The 13,258-nt window shown below is 45.1% G+C and overlaps 1 protein-coding gene across 8 annotated transcripts in view; it reads left to right on the forward strand.

The window, feature by feature from the left end:
- CHL1 (cell adhesion molecule L1 like) overlaps positions 1-13,258 on the forward strand; it is a 130,823-nt gene that overhangs the window by 91,697 nt on the left and 25,868 nt on the right. For all 8 annotated transcript variants that reach the window (XM_077184615.1, XM_077184614.1, XM_077184620.1 and 5 more), the window contains 6 exons: positions 848-968; positions 3,870-4,054; positions 9,809-9,940; positions 10,985-11,122; positions 12,076-12,187; positions 12,849-13,015. In XM_077184615.1, the coding sequence (XP_077040730.1) occupies positions 848-968; positions 3,870-4,054; positions 9,809-9,940; positions 10,985-11,122; positions 12,076-12,187; positions 12,849-13,015 (855 nt within the window). The remainder of the gene's footprint in view (positions 1-847; positions 969-3,869; positions 4,055-9,808; positions 9,941-10,984; positions 11,123-12,075; positions 12,188-12,848; positions 13,016-13,258) is intronic.

A 13,258-nucleotide genomic window follows, 5' to 3' on the forward strand; every position in this document is an offset into this window, starting at 1 on the left:
GCTGGGAAGGAGCCTGGCTGCCTTTGGCAGCAGGAGGTGGAGGGCAGATGGGAAATGTGGGAGAGCGTCCAGAGGCACCAACGTGTCCTGCTGCACTCAGGGCACTTGTGACACAGATCTGCACAGATACAAAGCCAGGGTGAAATTAAAATTAAAAATGAGAAAATGGTTCAGGGAGATCTATGTGGTCTTTTACCAAATCATCCATAACTGGCTATTTTTTGAAGAACTAGCACCATTTGGGGACTGATTCATTAGTGTGCTAATTGTTATGATAGTGATAACTGGGCAGCCACTGAACCCTGCATTTTTCATCCTAAACCCCTTGTTTGGCAGGCTGGAACAAATGGGCTATTGGAATCAAATGCAGGTCAATCTTGTTTTATTATTTTTACAGTCTCCCTTACAAATTGTATCTCCATTACTGTAGATTTAATAATTGGAGCAGGAGGGACAATTCTGTGGGATGCTCAAGCCAGGAAAGGTTTGGGTTTCACCTGAGGTTTAAAAGATGATGGAGCCAGTGCAGAAGAGAGGTGCTAAGAAAGGAGGTGTGGACCCAAAGATCAGGAATTGAGAGGATCAGAAGGGTCACAGGAAGGGCCAGTGCTTGGAAAACTGGATCTAAAACTGTAACAAAAGGGTTTTCCCAGCACTGCTGCCTGTTGATATCACTGTACCTCCCTTCTGACCGTTATCAGGGCTCTGGATTAGTCTCAGAGTAGATAAATAAAAAAGAAAGCACACAAATGGCTGTCAGAAACCTTCTGGCAGCAGTGATGTTGGTGGCATTATTGAAGAATATCTGAGATTTCCCACCCAACTTCTGTTTTATTTTATCTTTCAGCAAATTTCATCAAGGAAAGGAAGCCCAAACTGCTGATCCCTCCTGAATCTGCTGGCAGTAGCTCATCAGTCACTGTCATCAAGGGAGGTGTCCTGCTCCTCGAGTGTATTGCTGAAGGGCTGTGAGTAATGGAAATGCTGCACAAACTTAATCACCTTTGGAGGGAGAAATGAGCAAAGAAAAAGGGATATTACAAATTATGCAACAGTTTTAAATGCAGCTCCTGTGCAGAGCTTTCTGTACCTGTAAAGCAGCACAAAGTGCAGGCAAGAGTAGTGTGTTGGTTATTGCTGTAGCTTGTAAACATGTCATTACAACCATGGTTTGGTAAGTATGGATTTTTTTTTTAATTTTTCTATTTTAAAAATAGAAATTTTTTCAGTAGTGCTACTTTTGAGATGTCAAGAAACTAAATAATGTCAGCATCAGCTTCAGTGCTTCTGTTCACAACCTGTAATGGTTTTTTTCTGGTTTTGACAATTCAGTTTTGCTTCAATGCTCAACATTTAAGATTTTCCAGGTGTAAGATCTCTGTTTTTTTAGAAACAAAGTCCTTGAGTGATGTTACACACGACATCCTTTAAGGAATGATACAGTGAGCCCATATCAGATGTTTAGTGTGATCCTGATCAATCCAAGAGCAAAGGGCAAACCTCAAACCTTGGGCACCTCCAGGGATCCAGGAGCAGCCCCAGCTTCTCTGGGCACCCTGTGCCAGGGCCTGCCCACCCTCACAGGGAAGAGTTTTTTCCCAAAAACCCCTCTAAATCCTGTCCACCTTGCTGAGTCCCTTCAGCAAGGGAATATAGGGACAGGTTAAAATAGCTGCTTTATGATGGGAAATCATAAAGGACCATTTTTGTGGGAAATGAATTTGAAATGGATTCTACTTCCTCTGCAGTGGACAAGTTCTTGTCTTGAACTTGAAAAAAGTCCACGTAGTATGTGTTTGTATACAAATTTTAAGATAAGAAATGCTGATTTAAAAATATTATAGAATAAGACAGACATTGTTGAGAGAGAAATGGAGCTAGAAACAAGTTTTAAAAGGTGATTTTGTAAATAAGGCTAAATATTTTAGAGAAATAGAACTATGAAAGATATATTGTAGTAGGACCAACAAAGGGTAATTTTAGATGATTGGCTTTTAAACATTTATAACATAATGTGCTAAAAACCAATAAGCTAACAAACACTTATAATGTGTCACTTAATCTGATAAATTCCTTGTAAATAACACAGGACAAATGAGGGTAAGTAAAGAAAGGGACTGGGAGATGAATGTTGAGTTCCCCCTGACAAGGAGCTGTGATTCCCTTCTCAGGGCTGTGGCTGCAGCTCCAGCTCACTCAGCCACGAGCCTGCTTTGCTCTTCCCATGGCTCAGTTTGTCCCCTGTGCCTGTCACTGCAGAATTGGAGCTGCCAGCACAAAACCAGAGAATCTGTGCACCCACTGAATCCCCAGTGAGAGCAGAGTCCCCTCTGGTTTGGCTGGGACAGGGCTTTGTGCAGAGCAGAGCTTTAAATCACCATCCCCTGGTGCTGGACGTGGAGCTGCAGGCTCTGCTTCACACCCAGATAATTCCCATTGAAGGCTCTGCAATTCTATTCCCTCCATAAAATTCCAAAGTCAGGATATTTATCTGCCTGCACATGTTTGGGGCATTTTGTTTTTCCCATATGGGCTTGAAAGGGCATTGCTGGTGGAAGCTGGCAAGGAGTTGAGTTGGCATTCCTGAAAGGAGGTGGATTACTCGTCTCTGTTGGATTCACTCCAGGTATCTGCAGTGAGTTTTGCCTCCCTGTTGCAACATTTCCTTGTCTAATTCACTCCCCACCAAGTGAATCTGCCAGCCCACAAACCTCCCCAAAGCCACAGCTCTGATTTTTAGAGGGTTTTCAAGAGTTTTTAATGTGGAAATCACCTTGGCAATAATCAAATGTGAAATTTGATGTGCAAGGATTAATATCAGATACAAGAAGAGAAAGCCAGAAAAGCCTTTCTGTCCCTTTGGAAAAAGGTAAAAAGAAAGAAATATTTTTGTTTCACTCTAAATTTTCCAGAAAACTCTTTAGAAAATTAATTTTTTTAACAAAAAAGGGGTTTTTTTTTAAAAGCAGTCACTTTTGAAAGAACACAAAGTACTTCTTTTTCATATCACCAAGCACACCTTTTCATTGAAATCCTTCAAAAATGCCAACTCTTAGAATAAAACGTTATTTTTTCTTTGCTAAAATTCCTGTTTTCAGCAGAAAAACGCTCAGCTTTGCCTACATCTCTGCCAATCCACCCTGCCAAATGTCCACAGACCATGGAAGTGGATTTCAAGGAACTCAGATCAGGGGCACCCGACTGCAAAATAGGGAATTAGGGACATTTCCAATCTGTCACTTTTTAAAGATTTATACCCTGAGCAGTGGCAGCGTCAGGAGGGCACGGCCTCAGAGCTGGCTTTGGGACAAGAGTGGGATGAGGGCTCTGGGAGGGAATAATGGGATATTTGCAGGGCTGGTGGAACAGCAGAATTTCTGGGTACCTGGGCATGGAGCCACGAGCACAGATGGGCACAGGAGGAGCAGCTCTGGCGCTGTGGCCGCCTGTCCTGTGAGTGCTGGGGTCACCAACCCCACGTCTGTCCCCAGTTCTGTGTCACTTCTGGCTCTTTCTAGGGATGGGAAGAGCATTTCAGCCACCTCCCAAGCGCTGCAGTGGAGTCTGGCTGTCCTCAGGTGCTCTTGTGGGGCAGGAGGGGATGAGCTCTGGCCCCTTTCCCGCTGTCCATGCCAAGGCACATCCAAGGAATGCAGCTTTGCCCTGGTGGAAATCCCACAGGGAGCAGCAGAGTAGCTGCATGCTGTAACCCTTAGGTAGCCCCAGAGTTTTCAAAGCTTTAAAAGCTCAAAATCCCCTAAAAGCACCTCTCAAACCCTGGGTGTGAACAGCAGCTCTGCCATGTGAAGCATCACAGCAGCTTCTTGTCTTCAACTCAAAATCTTCATTTTTTTTCCGTTTGTTTTCAGCCCAACTCCTCATCTCAGCTGGGTCAAGGTGACAGGAAACATGCCCAAGGATGAGCCAGAGACAGAGAATTTTGGGAAGATCCTGAAGATTGACCAAGTGACAGCAGCTGATGAGGGGACGTACCAGTGCACGGCCAGCAACGCCGTGGGCAGGGCCAGGCACGAGTTCCATGTGCATGTGGAAGGTGCTCAGTCCTCTTTTCTAAAATTATTGGTTTGGGACTAAAAGGTGGGGAAAGGGAGGTGAAGGAGGCTCTTGGTGAATATGACTCAAGTAACTCCACCAATCAATGCCAGCCCCTTGGATTTGGGAAGGTTTGTACAAAGTAGCACCTCTAAAACAAAGGCGACAAAAAATGTAAATGATGCTTTTTGGTTTTTTTCCCCCTGAACCATGAAGGCCTTAAAAAGCAGGGGACAATATAAATATGTGAGCAGGTTCAGTACTCTAAAGATGTGAGGGAGTCAAGCAGAGATATTGGTGAAATGTCTTGTGCTAAGCTGAAGGTCAGAAGAAAGATCTAATTATTCTTTTTGCTCTTAAAAGCTGTGAAAATGGCTATGCTGGGCTGGATCAGAGGCACATTTAGCTCAAGTCCCTTTCTTTGGTTTCCACCAAAAGTGGGCTCTTAGGGAGAGCTGGGATAATTCAGTGAGCACAGGTACCACCCCTTGCCTCCTTCACCTGTTCCCTTGCTCTGATTTTTGTACAGGCACAACCTGAGCTGGGAGAGTTTTCTGAAATCCCGAAAAGTATCACAAAACCTGTGAAACAGAGTAAAAAAAGATGCTTTCTACTATTTTTCAGCGGTTAAAAAGTGGAAATATGACCCTTTTTGTCACCTCAATGAGTACCCAAGGCTCCTTTTTCAGTTCTCCCCAGTCCCTGAGGTGTGCATGAGGTGGAGATGCCCTTTCCCAGGAGCCAGCAGAGCTCTGAGGAGTTGTTGCAGAACCAAGAACTCTCCCTGCCACTTCCTCTGCCCATAAATAGCTACAAACTGAGAATCCTGAGGCCCAGCTGAAAACATTTGCCTGATGAAAAATGCTCCAACCTCTGCTCAGCACTTAAAAAATAAAACAAATCCCTGGCAGTTTTACCCTGGTAGAACCTTCCAAGGGCTTCATTTTCATCAGGGCTGCTCATCCCTCTGTGGTCACCAGATTTCTGATGGGAGGAGAGCACTTTGAGCTCCCTGCTCTGTATTTGCTCAGCAGCTGAGGAAAATATCTTTCCTCCCAGTGGGTGATGATTCCTCTCCATTCCCTCAACCCAGCCTTGCACCCCTCTTGCCCTTGCTGGGAGTGTGGCAGAGGAGGATCCCAGGCCATGGCAAGTTCTCAGCTGTGGTGGAGGGGAAGTGCTGACTCCTAGAAATCCTTCCAGATGGTTTGGAGCATCTCTGCTGTAGCAGAATATTTTAACAATCTGGCTATGATTTTATCGGCTGCAAAAAATCGATTTCCTTCAAAGAAATTGCAGGAGCTGCAAAAACTAAAATACCAGAGAAATAACATTAATTTTGCAGTTTAGAATGTTGACCTCCTTCTCCCACAGTTTCTAGAGGAAGGAAAACTTCCTGGCAAATTGTTATTTTTGCTTATTAACAAATAAGAACTTAGAAAAAGAGAAAAGAAGGAAATAATCCCACTCCAGCCACTGCAACATAAAAAAATCCTTTTCCAATTGGTATTGAATCCATTTTCCATGTGTGTAACTAAAGGTGGCTCCTGTCAGCAGCAGGGATTCTTCCTATCAGGAGTCACCTCACATCCAAGGAATCAAGGTAAACCTGAGCCCAAGCCCTGCTGTCTCCTGCAGTTGCTGAGCAGCGAACGTGGCTGTCGTTAATCAGAGATGGACACGTTCACCACTCCTGCAGGAGCTCCTGGGAGCACACTCAAGGGCACATCCTGAGCATTCATTTCAGGAGGCTTCAGGGAGCTGCTGCTGGTGTTGGGCTCCTCAGACCTGACAGGTTCCTCTCACAGGATGCATGCAGGGAGAAGAAAATGAAATATGGAAGAAAAATTATGTGTTATTAACCTGCAGCCATCCTCAGCGGAGTGCTGGGGTGTAAATCAGGATTTTTCTGTCACTGTGCCATGTTTTCTGCTCTGCTTTCTGGTATTTGAGGACCTCAAACCAACCCACCCTTCTAAATACCAGTTTTAATGATATTTGCATGCAGCCCACTTCCTAATCCTACCGAGTCTGAGGGCAAAGATTCAGGCAATCATTACCAAGCATATGAAAATATTCAGCAAGCAAATTGTTTGACCGTTTGAGCATTTTAATCTCTCTTTGCAAGGGAAGATGTAGCCTGGAATACCTGAGCAGACAGAAAAACCCCACTGTTGTTATTAAAATGAGAGAGAATTATTTCTAAAAAAAAACAGCAAAGCAAGCCCACAAATTATTTTGACTTCAAGTGTTTATTTGGTTGTGGTTTGTAGTTCACCAAACCCAACAGAAAATGAACATATAACCTCCAAATCTTGCAGGATCATAATGATCTAAAGTTACTTTGATCTCGACTGAGGCTCCTAGGTGGGGTTTAATAGAAATAATTGTTACAATATAATGATTAATTATAGTAATAATGTAATAGCTAAGGGCCTTTGCAGTTATGTCTCATAATACTTTTATTACTCAGCCAGAGCAAAAGAAAAGAGGTTAAATTAATGGGAAGCAGAAGCAGAACTGGGTGTTTTAATCAGGCTCAAGCTTTCTCTTTTGCTGGAAAATTGTTCCAACAGGGACGCAGAGCCCAAGGTGGCAACAGCAGCTGCTGCTGGCCCTGGGGTGGGATGGATTCCCAGCCTTTGGGAGGAGGATTTGAAGTGACAAATTGGGAAGGTGGTGTGGGATAGAAAGGATGGGTTCAGTAACCACGAGCACAGAGCAGTTCTCACCAGGCAGCACTGATTGGCCTCATCAGCACAGGCTGGGAAATGCCTGCTTGGGTTTATTGGGAGAGCCCACTGGGTGGCAGGAGGAACATCTCTGGGAAGGGTTATTCTGGCAGAAAAGGCAAAAATCATCCTGGAAAATAGAAGGAAAGGTGTTGTTGTAAGAGACTGCTGGGAAGTGGGAAGGCCTCACCTGAAGTAAAGCAGATTTACAACTTCACCTTCTTCAGGAAAGGTCAGGAGAAGGCAGCAGGGGTGGTCACAGGGCTCAAAATCATGGCATTTGGGGGGGAAAAAATAGAGATATCTTTAATTTAGGAGAAATTACAGCTGGGGAATGCACAACAGCCCCCAGAGGAATGGAAGATTCTCCACCAAGTTCCCTGGGGAGAGTTAAACTGAAGCTGGTTAGATGTCCTGAATTTGTTCTACTCATGGGGAGAATACAGTGGGAGAGGCTGAGGGGAGAGTTTGGATCCTTTGTGGGTATTTCAGATTCTGTTGGAGATGCCCATTTTAGATCCTTTTCATTCCTGGATCTGTAGTATTTCCCATAAAGACATAAATCAATCAGGAGGAGCAAATTGATAACTCTTGCCAGGAAGAGTAAATGATGCAGTGAAATATTTGCCATTCCAGATAAACTATTTGATTATCCAACCCCTGGATTTTGTAGTTGCTAAAAATATGTGTATATTTTCTTATATTTTGTACACTTTAAGTGGTATAGCACATCTGCCACGTGGAAAAGAGGTTCTTCAGCCTTTCTGTGAAATTGCATTTCACACCTGGCAAAATCTCATTGCCTCTGACTTCACAGCCTCTTCAGTTCCTTGGAGCACCCACAGCAATTCCAGTGCTGAGAATGGGGAGCAGTGACATCAAATATCAGCTCACAGCTCCAGAGTGTGGGCACAGGTGGGGGTAGGAAGGGATCCTTCAGGTGGTTTTTATTCAGACTGTGCCTGGTGTCTCCAAATCAAGGAAATATCCTATCTCAGTTTGTGGCAGATTTAGAGAAAAAATTCCAAACCAGCAATTCAATCAGGACTGCTACAAACCTTTTCACCTCCATGCCTTTGACTCATCTTTTCCTGGTGAAACCATGGTGTATATGAAAGAGAAGAAAAGAGAGCTGCAAAACCAAAATGTTCTGGTGTTTGCAGAGTTTTTTCCCTGGAGCCAAATACCAGGAAGATGAACAGATGTGGTCATGTCACTGTGGGATGGCAAGAAGCACTGAGTGAGGATGTTGGTAGAAAAATCCCTGCTGTGTGAAGGAAGTGGGATGATTTTATCATTTTAAATAAGCTTCAGTGGTTTGAATTTGACTTCAGTCTTTATATGTTAATTAAACCATTCCTGGGTGCTCTCCTGTGGGAATGCTGCTCTGGGTGTGGAAATGCATCCCACTCTAGGGGTGGTTTTTTAAAATATCTCTGTGAGTGTGAGCAGTGGTGTTTTGCTTTAGCATATCTCCCTGATAACATCTGTTGCTGCATTCCCAGGCAACAGCTCTGGTAATCTTCAAAGCATTTTGTGAGCATTAACTAATGAATCCTCAGGTTTTCCCTACATTACCTCACCTTTTTAATAGGGAAAGAGGCCCAGTGATCTTCCCAGCACTTGCAGAAGAGGCAGTGTCAGGTCTGGTGTAAAAATCTCAAAGTTTGGTGCCTTTCAAGGGGAAATGATCAATTCAAGGCTGTGTTTTGGGTTGAGGCTGCCCACTGAGAGCTCAGGGACCTGCGTTCAGTCAGAATTAAGCATTTATGAGATAAATTCCCTTTTCCCCCCCTTCATTTCCCTTCTCTCATTATGGATGTCTGTTCCACACGAGGTTTGGGTACCTGATGCTCAGGGGCTGCTCTGCAGAGCTCAGTTTTCCCAGAGCTTCGTGGAACAGCTGGGAAAGGAGAGCAGGGGGAATGCAGCAGCACATGGCTGCTCCTCTACCACCACCCTGTGGGCACCCAAAGCACTCATCCCCAGCCACGAGAGAACGTGTTACCATTCCTAAATGTGGTGTGGATCAGCCTCTGGTCTGAGCACAGCATGGAAAAACAGGAAATCAAGGTGATGGTGCATTTCCTCGGCACAGGGAGAGGGGCAGGTGGATCAAAGGTGGATCAATGCTGTCCTGGAGCTCTGTCAGCTCCCAGGGAAGGTGATGGGAGCCATTGCTCGTGCCTATGGAGGGGAATTTGAGCTGGATGGATGTTCCCACCTTGTGTTGTCTTGCTGCAATAGCCTCACCTTAATTCATAGATCACACTCAGATCTGAGGGCCCTTGTGGAAATGCTGACCCATTCCCTCCTTCCCAGCCTCTCCCTCCCTGTGCATCCATTTCCCACCTGGATGAACACTGCGCGTTCCTCCACCCAGCCTGCAGGACAGCACTGGTGGGTGCTGATGCCAATTCCACCTCTCCTTTACTCGGGAAATACAAGGAATGCAGCTCAGCCATTGATGGATGGGCTGTGAGCAGCGGCTCGGAAGTGTTGGTGGCGTTTGCCATCTCGTGGAGAATCCCAGCAACAGCAGAGGGGCTGTGACTGTGATGCCTTAGGATTTCAGCTTTTCTACTTTCCATCTATTTGTAATTCTGTAATTCTTTAGTGTGTAACTCCAAACTCCACACTCAGTGGGAGCTGCTGCTGCTTCCCCATCTGGGGCAGACACAACAATTCCTCTGCAGGCCTGGCAATCAAGGACACCTCACTGCCTCAGGGCCCAGAGATGGGAACAAAAGGGACTTGGAGGAGCAAACTTGGGCTCAATGACTTCATTACCTGAAGCTGGAATTGGCAGATTCACCCCCAAAATGCAAATGGACCAAACTTATAAAAGTGTGAAACCCTGACCCATCATCCATTTTCGGGTGCAGCCCCTGGGGCTGCCCTAAATGTACCTGAAACCCTTCAATAAATAGAACAGCTTTTTATTCCTTTAATTTAGTTTAGCCTCTCTTCTTAGGTCCTCCCAAAAAGGCATCAACTGATCCCTGCTCTGTCTCTTTTCCCAGAGCCTCCCCAGTGGCTGAAGAAGCCCGAGGGTGGGGTCTACAGCGTGGGGGCAAACCTGGTGCTGCTGTGCGAGGCCATCGGGAACCCCGAGCCCAGCATCCAGTGGAAGCTCAACGGGATGCCCATCGATGGTAGGTGCAGGGGCCAGGCTGCTCCTCCAGGCCCTGCCCAGCTGGGGTGTGCTGGGGTATTTTTGGGGTCCCCTGTAGCAGGAAGGAGTGATGAATCTGACTCCGTGTTCTTAGAAGGATAAATTATTATTCTATTCTATTCTATTCCATTCCATTATATTATATTACATTACATCATATTATATTATAATCCTATACTAAAACTATACAAAAACTATACTAAAGAATAGAGAAAGGATACAGTCAGAAGGTTACAGAGAATGATAACTAAAAACTCGTGACTCTCTCCTGAGGGTCCTGACACAGCCTGACCGTGATTGGTCATTAAATCAAAACAATTCACAGCAGAAACCAATCAAACAATGACCAGTTGGTAACAATGCCCAAACCACATTCCAAATCAGCAAAACACAGGAGAAGCAATCAGATAATTATTGTTTTCATTTTTCTCTGAAGCTTCTCAACTTCCCAGGAGAAGCAATCCTGGCAAAGGGATTTTTCAGAAAATATGATGGTGACAGTGTGCCTCTGTATCACCCAATTTGAAGGGACTCACAAGTCCAAACATGCTGAGTGATGTCTGGTTTGGCACCTCTTTAGATATGAATTGTTTATTTACTTAAATAAACTCATATTTAGATAGGATTCTTGAAGAGGGTGGTGGTGAACACTGCACATGTGGAGCTGTGGTACCTTTGAGGTGCTGCCCAGTAACTCTCCCATCTTTTGGGTATCTGGGACAGCTCAAGGGCTCCTTTGTGCTTCTGAGTAAGCCCAGGGAGCTGGGAAGCAGTGGTGTAGCAGTATTATTATCATTTCAAAAATCTCTGTGGTGAAATTACTGGAATTTGGTGCTCTGGAGCTCTTCCCTCAGGCCATGGGACTGCTGGCAAAGGCAGAGCCCTGGAGCTCACAGCTGATGGACACGGTTTTGGTTGGAACCTCAAGACGTTCTTTCCTTTGTCTTCCAAGCAGTGAGGAGAGCCTGGGAGCTCCCCAGTAGCAGAGCTCCTCCAGCTGCTGACACAATCTGGTGTTTTCCAGGCAGGACCTTCCGAGGGAGAGTCTCCACCAGGGAGATCAGCCTGACCAACCTGCAGCTGCAGGACAGCGCTGTGTTCCAGTGCGAGGCCACCAACAAGCACGGCACCATCCTGGCCAGCGCCAACATCAACGTGCTCAGTGAGTGCCCCGGGCTGTCCCCTCCCAGGGAGCACATCCACAACCCCAGCTGAATCCTCACAGCAGCCTGGGACTTGTCACCACCTCATGGGTCCTTTGGGCTCCTCATGGTTCCTTTGGGTGCCATGGTTTCTTTGGCTGGTCATGGGCATCTCACGGTTCCTTTGGGTTCCTCATGGTTCCCTTGGGTACCTCATGGTTCCTTTGGGTTCCTCATGGTTCCCTTGGGTTCCTCATGGTTCCCTTGGGTTCCATGGTTGGGCATCTCACGGTTCCTTTGGGTTCCTGATGGTTCCCTTGGGTTCCATGGTTGGGCATCTCATGGTTCCTTTGGGTTCCTCATGGTTCCTTTGGGTTCCATGGTTTCTTTGGCTGGTCATGGACATCTCATGGTTCCTTTGGAATGGCCCCAGATTTTCAGAAACATTGTCCAGATTGATGCAACAGGTTTTATCATGGGCAGTGCGATGTGCTTAGCACAGCCACTCCTGAGCTTTGGAATATTTTAAAAATGTGGTTGTGGTTGGGCTCAAAAACTTGAATTCAAACACAGTGAAACCACTGGGGACTGAATTGTGGCCACAATGCTGGTTTTGAATTATTAAGTGTATTTTTAATCTTTGATTTTAGTTGTGATGCTCATTCTGTTCCTTGAAGAAAGGCAGTGAGGGGAATTTATTTAATAAAAGACATCTTTGGAGGCAGCAGAACTGGGTCTATTTTCTCTCCTGGATGTTTCAATTTCTGCCATGTCTAGCAGTAAACCCCTGTTATCTCTGTCAGTGAAGATTCTGAGAGCTCAGCTGTGTAGTGCAACTCTTCCAAACAGCTGTGAAATTCCCATTAAACACCTCAGCCTCCTACCCTTGCTGGAAAAGGGCAGGATGCAGGGCCAGTATTTATATTCCTAGTTCTGAAATGCATTGCTGCTCACCCTGAATTCTCTCCTGCAGATATTGCCCCCCTGATACTGACCCCAGATGGGGAAAACTACGCCACGGTTGTGGGTTACAGCGCCTTCCTGCACTGTGACATCTTTGCCTCACCTGCAGCAGATGTCAGATGGTAAGATACTGGAAATTGGGGTTTTTTTCACGTGAAACAAGTTCCTGTAGGCTTCCCCAAGTTTGAAAAGTCTGCTAGTTATTATTTCTATGGAGTTAAGAGTAGAAATTTGCAACAAAACTCTATATAATGTAAATTTTCTGGTTTAAAATGTGCTTTTAAGAATTCTGAAGAACTGGTTTGGAAAAAAGAGTTCCTGGAAGTCTTCAATATATGTTTGAGACAAGTGCCAGGCTATATACATTAAACAAAACCAGGCTGTTTATAGCCAAATCCTGCTGCAGCTTCATCAGTTTAATGCTGGCAGCCCTTCAAGTTTGGACACACTATTGAGGTGGAAGCACAGTGACTTACAGAGCACATTTACCTGGACATGCTTCTATAGGCTTGGAAATCACAGGATTGTCACAGCAGGTGACAGGTGCAATAAAATTGCAGGTGGCAGCTGCAGATTAAAGACAGAGTATTTTAGAGAACTTTTTAGACTCTGTCCCTGTGGGTTTGATGTGCAGAACTTTATGATTTGCTGCATGAAGTATCTCACTAATCCTGACTTTAAATGCCCAGTGGCAAAGCTGAGTCCCAAAATTCCCCTGCAATGACCCCTAACCATGAACTGACACTCCCTGCAGTAACCCAGGCCTGTTTCCATCACCTTTAGGACTAAGGATGACAGCATAGAGCCCCTTTCAGCATTTCACTACGAGTTATACAAGAACGGCACCCTGGAGATCAGGGACACAAAGAAGGAGGATTCAGGGTCCTATGCCTGCTGGGCTGCCAATTCTGTGGGGAAAAGAGCAATCACTGCTAATCTGGATATAAGAGGTGAGAAAAGAAAAAAAAAAAAAAACAACTTTCCCAGCTGCTAAGATTTTATGTCTACAGTTTTTCAGGAAGTCGTGAATATTCAGTCCAGGGTACAGATTTATTCTGTGACTTCAGGAATTCTCTGTGACTTCAGGAATTCTCTGGATATTACAACCTGAAATTGTCACAGGTTTCATATATATATCATATATATATATATATATAGTCTTTAACTTTTCAGCTGGATTTCTCCATGCTCTC

The sequence above is a fragment of the Agelaius phoeniceus genome, chromosome 11 (assembly GCF_051311805.1).
Source record: "Agelaius phoeniceus isolate bAgePho1 chromosome 11, bAgePho1.hap1, whole genome shotgun sequence".
NCBI lineage: Eukaryota > Metazoa > Chordata > Aves > Passeriformes > Icteridae > Agelaius > Agelaius phoeniceus.